Here is an 8556-nt window from a genome sequence, read left to right on the forward strand (position 1 = left end):
TGGCTCTGCGATGCGTGCACTGAGCTTCGGCCTCCACTGATTAGGGCTTGTCTTCTGCCTCAGGGGGGAGCCAAATGATAATGATGTTGATTGATTGATTGATCGAAGAATTTATTAACAGATTGGGGAATTACAGTACATTTCAAGCACAACTCAATACAAAAATGTTAACTGTGAAGTGTGGACACTGGACAACACCATAAAGCATATTGCACATGTTTACAATAGGGTCCACCATGTTCAATTCATCATAACATTTAGATATGTCGACCAGAGCTAATTTATAATTATATTAGGTAAACCACACCAATGCAACAATGAGGCCGAATGTACTAGACTGAATGTAGAATGTAGACAGCAACAAGAACCGTCCTGAGTGATGGTCCTGAATGGGTTAAGTTGACTCACTGGAGGGCAAAGTGAGTAGTGACTACATGTCCCATAAGCCTCTCACTGTCAACAAGGAAGTATATGATTACCCTTAAATTAAACTATTTTTGGCCACGAATTGCTTTACAATAATCTACAGACATGGACGTTTTGTAAACGAGGTAGGCTAGTGCTACTGCTGAATTACTTTGCCATTGATTTAAACTATAATATGTAACGTCGTCAAGCGGTCGTGTCCTTAAATGCTCTCTGGCAGAGAGAACACTCATTTGAGTGAGTCATTTGAGAATGAGTCTAAACCTTAGTATATAGGTCTAAACCTCATAGAGATCTTTGGTAAATTACTACATTGATACCCGGTATGCGTATATGCCCTACTACACTTCGGACGCTACACACAGTCTCAATAAGCTATAACAAAACCGCGCTCTAAAGGACACCTCATACGGAAGTGTAATGCTTTCATGGTGTCGTCCACTCACAGTTAACTTTTTTTGTAATGAGTTGTGCTTGAAATGTACTGTAATTCTGCAAACTGTTAATAAATACTTCAATCAATCAAAACAATGTGTAGTGAGTAGTTAAAACGCAAGGTGAATAACTTAATGCCTGGTAAGTGGTATAATTGTTTAAATGCACACCATATGGCTACCTAGCTATTTATTTCCATTTGTTCACCAAAGTATAATTTTCGACTTAAAACTTGACAGCATATTGACTACGTTTTAAATCGAACGTTATGTAGGGTACCACTAATACAATCTAAATAAGAGCTCTTTTACACACACACACACACACACACACATTTCCATGTTATTATTCATTGCAGGCAGATGCAGCAAGCTTTGTCTTCTGGTTCCTCAGACTGCGTCCTCCTCAGGCCGCTAGACACTGCAGAAGCAGAATGTGGAAGTGACACTACAACAGATGATACAAACCAAGAAGTGAAATCAAATACTATTGTGAGTAAATTTTTTATCAGATAATCTATCTATAGTCAGGGAATTTCCATTCTGTCTGGGTCAGTTTGCCAGAGCCAGATATTTGTTGACTTGTAACAGTTTGCTGTGGACTAGAGCTAGCTGTGGAAGGTTACAGGTAGGAACTTTAAGCTGGTATGATGAGTGTAATTTGCTTGCTGTTTGTAGTACAGAATGAGTTTGTTAAAGCTTCTCTGTCTTAGTGGGTTAGTGGGCAGCCCACTCTCCTTTTTTTATTGAGACAAGAAAGAAAATTGATATGACTCATATGGGAGGCACAGCCTCAGGAGTGAAGGATCTGGCAAACATTTGTGACCAGATTTGACTGAGAGACTGCCATCGCGCACATTCCAGCTTTTCACCAGAGGAGAAAAGTTTTGTTTTTGTTTTTTCCCAAAAAATTAGTTAATAGCACAGGCAGAATCTAATGCCAACAGGGGCATGTACGTCCAGAGACACTGCTGCCACTGGCCACTCACTCGAGCCTCTATTTTTCCAAATGTTTAGTCTTATGTAGTTCTGCTGTAGTCTAGACTCCAGCTAGTGGAATGTCCCATTAAAGGACTATCTAATTTTAAATGAAATCAGGTGAAGGGTGTTTTCATTTATTTAACCTGTGTGTGTGTGTGTGTGTGTGTGTGTGTGTGTGTGTGTGTGTGTGTGTGTGTGACTGTGTGTGACTGTGTGTGTGTGTGTGACTGTGTTCACGTGCGCGTGTGTGTGTGACGTTGCATTTTATACATATATATTATACAGGTGCATCTCAAAACATTTTAATATCGTGGAAAAGTTTATTTTCTTCCGTAATATAATTAAAAAAGTAAAACTTTCATATATTCTAGATTCATTGCACATAAAGTGAAATATTTAAAACCTTTTTTTTGTTTTAATCTTGATTCTGGCATACAGCACAAATCCTATCTCAAAGAATATTTTTTACAGAAATGTCGACCATCTGAAAAGTATGTTAATTTATGCACTCAATACGTGGTCTGGGCTACTTCTAAACAAATTATTTACAGATTTGCTTTGATAGCAGCTTTAAACTTAGTTGTTGTCTCAAACCTTCCTCTTGACAATTCAACCTAGATTCTCTGTGGGGTTCAGGTCAGGCCAGTTGGCTGGTCAGTTAAGCACAGTAATACCATGGTCACTACACAAATTACTAATAGTTTTGGCTCCGTGGGCAGGTGCCAAGTGCTGCTGGAAAAGGAAATCAGTATACCCATAAAGCTTGTCAAGATACAGAAGCACACAGTGCTGTAAAATATCCTAATAAATGGTTGTGTTGTATCTACATTTGATAAAACACAGTGATGATTTGGGTCCATGTTATCTGCATGGTGTTGGTCCACTGACAGTGAAAACGTCACACTGGAGTCAACAGAGCCATCTACCAGGATATGTTAGAGCCAGATGGGGCGGTATTGAGTCCACAAACAAGTGTGAAGCAAGCTTCTTCAATCTGGCGGAGTCAGGTTAATTATTCTCAGGGTCTTCACATTTTACAATTTAAAATTCCATACTTTTCAAAACTTCTCTGTAGTCTTTACAGACCATATTTGATGTCTTGAGTCCATTATAAATAGCTAGATGTTTATTATGTAAACAAATACCTTTAAAATACAATTGTTAACATGCATGTTACATGTGACCGTAGATCAGTTATAAAAAAAATAACTTTAACATTTTTGCATATAACCACATGCACAAAATACAATAGGGATGTTAGGTTGAAAGTTGTTACCAAGCAATGCTAAAATAGAGAAATGAATGTTATAGAGTTTTGTCATGTGACTTTAAATGACAAACTGTACGTTCAACCCCTACACTAGTACTACAGTAACAGAAGTTCATGTTCATGTACAATTCAACAGGGAACTAGAAAAGAGATCTAAAGTCCATTGTGTTTAGATCAAATACATTCTGTCACTGTCAAGCATCTCTGCCCTTCTCTACTCAAATCAAATTCTATAAGTTCCATATGTTGATAAGTTTGCATAGAAACCTGCATTGAATTTTAATACTTGTTGTTGTTTCAGTGTGCAGATCTGTTCAAGATGACGTCTGTTTTGTCCTTCTACCTTTGCTACGTACTAAGCCTGTGCCTGGGGCTAGGCTGTGTGATGTGTGTTTGCTATTGGAGCAGTCACTGGCGTGGTGGCTTTGCCTGGGATGGCTCAGACCTTCAGTTCAACTGGCACCCAGTACTGATGGTTTCAGGCCTGGTGGTGCTCTACGGCAATGGTGACTGGCACCTTTATCATAAAGTTTCAGTTATTTTTCTCTATTCATTTTTAGAACCAAAAGTTTGGTTAATTAATCGAAAAGAGAAGTGACACTTTAATAAAGGTACAGTATCACTTCCTCTTTCAGCTAAATGTGTCACCTTTGGCGCCTGCTGGCCAAATGGTCCAGGCGCATGCCACATATAGGCTTTGGCCTGACAGCGCGTTGTGTGTTCGAGTCCCGTTCATGACCACCTTTGCTGCGTGTCTTTCCCCTTCTCTCTCTCCCTCTTTCCTGTCTATCTTCACTTGATACTATCAATAAAGGCAGAAAAGCCAAAAACAAAATCAAAAAAAAAAAGTGTCACCTTTAGCTGATGCCTCAAGTAGTTTCCACTTTGGTGCAAATCTCTTCCACACTGCTTGTCTGTATCTAGTGGAAGATGTAGCGGTAGTGAAGAAGAAGAGTTCGTTATGGGGATCGTGCCTGTTTTATGTTGTGTTGTAATGATCATAATGGTTGTTCTGGGGTAATGGCAGATATCATTGTCTAATATCAACTAATATCAACTTTATGTAAAAGTTTTACATTACTATACATATTCTGGTTGTAAAATTACTCATCGAATTGTGTTATTGAGGAGATCAAAACAGTGTGTAAAGGCTAGCAATAAATATCTATCATCATTATATTATGAAATTCTACCCAAGTACAGTAACCACAATTATTGTAATTGTTTTCTGGTGCCTGGAACTTGTGTTGGGTAATGTCAGGTCCAGTTCTATCACTCAATTATTATTATTATTATTATTATTATTATTATTATTATTATTATTATTATTAAAGGGGAACTTAATTACCCGGTACTCCCCAGCTATTAGGCACCATAGCAGAATACTCTCCCAGGTAGGTATCAACATTTGTATGTCAATTATTTGAATGTGAAGAATTATCATTTCTGTAAGAGTATTCATAATAATCCTTAAAATAAATGCTTAATTAATAAAAAAAACACATCAAACATAGCTGGCCGGTTAACACGTATACAACATAATCCCACCTTCCCTGGTTTGATTCAGTCTGGTGTAACGTGTGTTACATCATGTTATCCATCCTTACCTCACTTATATGTGATTAAAATGTTAATAACATTAATAACAGAACATTAATAACATGCTCTTGTTGTCTCCCTGCCCTGTAGGAGCTGTACTATACCGTGTCCCTCTGACATGGGGTGACAATAAGCTTCCCTGGAAACTGCTGCATGCAGCAGTGATGCTTCTGGCCCTGCTCTTCTCCATCCTGGGGCTGTGTGCAGTATTTGACTTCCACAATGCCAAACACATTCCCAACGTTTACTCCCTGCACAGCTGGATTGGAATTTGCACTACTGCACTTTTTGCCATACAGGTAACCCAGAGTTGGAATCACGTTTTTACATAATTGCTTCTATATGGCACAGTTTCAGGAACATAATTGTTTAGCTGTGAGGTATTGCTAATTATTGTAGGTAGATGGGAAGTAGACCAATGAATCCCATATATCGGCCTTAGACCAAGGGTCGTCTGTATGTCTCTGTGTTCTGTCTTTGTTTGACCGTAGGCTCTTTCAGGATTTTAGCAATAGGAGTGTAACTTCTTAACTTCATAGTCATACCGCTGTCAAAGCATGACACTGTTCAAAAAATTACATGAATCTCAGTGTGTACAGTATATTTGTCCTTTGCATTTTTGATAATCTGTCACATTTTATTGCTGAGGACCCAAGGAAGACCCGCTCAAAGCGAAGCCCCGATCTGGCACAGCACTAGTGCATTAAAACGGAATTTTATTTTCACAAAAAATAAACACACAATGATTATGTAGTTGTAGTTGGATTACTTAGTTTACCAAGTAAAAAGTCTCTGCCCCTTGATTTTCATATCTGCAGTGTAGGGGATCCAGTGACGTCCTTTAAAATCAAACAAACTATGGATTATTTTGTAAAATTATGCATAGATCCTGTATGATCTGCCAGACAAGATACCAATCAATTGTCTTAACAGTGGGTTGTAGGCCTGGCTGGCTTTCTCCTGCCCTGCTCCCCTGTGTCATTTCGTAAGCTGCTAAAACCTGCTCATGTGTGGATGGGAACCAGCATTATGGCCCTCAGCATCGCTTCCTGCATCTCTGGAATTAATGAGAAACTCTTCTTTGTTCTGTGAGTGCCACCTCTCAGATTGTATTCTTATTAGCATAAGCTGACATTGTCAAATGGAAACGATTTTGGAGACATCAATGCATAGTAGCTGTATAGTACTTGATCAGAACAGTTCAGTTCGGAAGAGCTCCCCGAGTCGAAAACCATCTGACAGGCAAATAGCAATTCATGCTGCCACAGAACAATTCTGTGTTCTGGATGGCTTACAGCCTTACACTGTTGGTAGTCTCTCGAGGTACTGACTGAAGCAGTGTGCAATACAGCCAGCACTGTTGGAACCAATGGATATCAATGACGTGCTGTGGGGAATTTGTGACAGAGTTATGGAGGTTTTGCCCTTTGGGATAGGTTGTGTTCATGAACTAGAGAGATTTCAGAGGCATTTGTACCTCCTGGAAGTTTGGCTCGTGTCTCTTCCAAAATATCACTTCTTTTCACTCTTCACTGCTGACAGAATAAAGCTGGTCTAAATGTAGAAATAGTGTTAGATGTCTGACCAACTTCTGACCAATCACAAATGTATTCAGCCAGGCAAAACATGTCAGAAGCGCAGAACAACCGGAAAAAGGTCTGAGATTGCCCAACCAAAGCTCTGCCTCTGAATGATGTCATATTGTTGTTTTGGACCTGTAGTTTGACTGTAGTATAAATTGGACTTTGAGGTGGTGTAATGTCATGTGTTGTGGATGAAGTCATGACCTATTTTGTGTTGTTGCAAACCCTTTATCTTTTCTTGTGTTTTCCAAGGGCATCAAACACCAATGGAACAATGCCATATAAGCTACTACCATCTGAAGCTGTGTTTGGAAATTCATTTGGAGTTTTGATTGTTGTCTTTGGACTGGTCGTATTGATGATTCTGCTCAACCAGAAATGGCAGAGACCAGAGCCTAGATCTGACGATGTAGCCTACAGGGTAAGAACACCAAAAATGATGTATACACAGTAAAATTCTCAATGTTAATTTAACTCTGAGAGTGTTTGGTTCCATTTATACACTGAGTTACAAATGGATAAATGAACACTGACAATTCTACTTTGTATATACAGTATAGGCCTACTATATGAAAGAAAACAAAAAAGGGAAATAACATTTAATTGAAACTTTTCCACAGCCTTTACTCCAAGAAGATACTTAAGGAAATGAAGACATTTTGAAAATACGCACAAACTCCTCTTTATGAAATGTAAAAGTGCAATTCTGAATGTACAAACTATACGCAGTACTACTATGTAACATTTCTGGATATAATTATTTATTTGAGATTATATTGAACTTTGCTGTATTTGTATGACCAAAGAATAAATACATCTACATCACATGAATGACCATATTCTTCATTCAAGATTCTTATTAATTTACCATGCCCAGTGGAACCTCAGTTCTGAGATGAAGTATTTCCTTGTCACTAGAATCTAGGGCAGGGGTTCCCAAACTGTGGTGTGTGGCACTGTGACCCCTTTTCCACTGGTTGGTTCCCAATGGGAACCGGTTCAGTTCTTTTTGGTTCTTAGTCCATGATCCAGAGATCCAAAATTGGAATGTTAATTATGAATTGAGTGGGCAAAACCATACCTATATTAGATTGCTATCGCCATGAAACTTCCCCAGTTGATTACTTATACACGAAGACAATGATTTGTTGTATTAAAAATTTAATTTGTTTAAATATGCAAATGAGGGAAATATAGGAAAATAGGCAAAAGAATAGAAAATATGAAAAAGCTACTACTGTGGAAGTGTTATCATATATTAATTTACTTATATTGATCCTATAAACAATTTAATATAGGTATAGTTTTGCCCACTCAATTCATAATTAACATTCCAATTTTGGAGCTCTGGCTCATGGACTAAGAACCAAAAAGAACTGAACCCCATTGGGAACCGTTGGTTCCCCATTGGGAACCAACCGGTGGAAAAGGGGCCTGTGTGTACCCCTTGTGGTGCGCGAACAGTGCCGAACACCCTCTAGGGGTTCGTGACATGAAAAGGGTAATGGCGGTTTTATGGTGTTATTTAACACAAACGTCAAAATCCGGTAAAACACTGTTGTAAGAAGATGCTGTGGGAGTATACAGCAGCTGCATGGCTCTGAGTGCAGTGATATTGTGTTATTATTTGCCATAATCATATTTTAAAAATGTATAATTCTCGGCCAAATACAACAAGACGGGGGGGTGCGTCAGCTAGGTCAGGAGGTAACGGGTTGCACAGTCAAAACAGTTTGGGGACCGCTGATCTAGGGTAAGCTTGGTGTGCTCGGTGCATATTTGCACCAGTGTTGGCTATCATCTTGAGGGTATTTGTATAAACTGCTGGAACCTGCAGATGTACTGTATGGGAGCTAACTTTACTATATGCTAGATTACCATGTGTTGATTGGTATAAAAGCAATATCTGCTCTCTAATGATCCTGAAAGTGATTTAATTCAGACTTTGCAACCTTTAAGGCAAGCGTGACAACCACAGTAATTGAGATTTTACTCATTTAGGGATGGTAATAACAAGTATGTAATGTGCTGTACTCAAACACAATCTCAAAGTCCATTATTTTGAGCAAATAATGTGTCTTTGTCTAGTTTGAATAACATTGTCTGCGTAAAATTGTATGTATTTTCAATTAATTAGAAATTACAAAGAATGCTCTGGTAATTAGTTGGCTGAGTAGAATTTGTATATACTGATTTGGTCCTGCTGTGTAACACAACAATTTAATTCTCAGCACTAGGATAGGTGCAGTAAATGCATGAGTCA

At 38.5% G+C, this 8556-nt stretch overlaps 1 protein-coding gene across 3 annotated transcripts; it reads left to right on the top strand.

Moving 5' to 3' along the window:
- The first annotated feature begins 420 nt into the window (after nucleotides 1-420).
- On the top strand, nucleotides 421-7120 carry cyb561a3a (cytochrome b561 family, member A3a). 3 transcript variants are annotated; one of them, XM_079516104.1, is made up of 7 exons: nucleotides 421-551; nucleotides 1220-1352; nucleotides 3413-3617; nucleotides 4801-5009; nucleotides 5644-5798; nucleotides 6546-6714; nucleotides 6914-7120. In XM_079516104.1, exons 2-7 carry the CDS (start codon nucleotides 1224-1226, stop codon nucleotides 6935-6937), a joined length of 891 nt encoding a protein of 296 aa, XP_079372230.1. In that variant the 5' UTR covers nucleotides 421-551; nucleotides 1220-1223; the 3' UTR covers nucleotides 6938-7120. The 3 variants fall into 3 exon arrangements, with proteins under 3 accessions (XP_079372230.1, XP_079372232.1, XP_079372231.1); XM_079516106.1 differs by having other exon boundaries at nucleotides 442-551; nucleotides 1255-1352; XM_079516105.1 differs by having other exon boundaries at nucleotides 449-551; nucleotides 1224-1352.
- The last annotated feature ends 1436 nt before the right edge of the window (nucleotides 7121-8556 follow it).

This window comes from Electrona antarctica (assembly GCF_951216825.1).
Source record: "Electrona antarctica genome assembly, chromosome: 12".
NCBI lineage: Eukaryota > Metazoa > Chordata > Actinopteri > Myctophiformes > Myctophidae > Electrona > Electrona antarctica.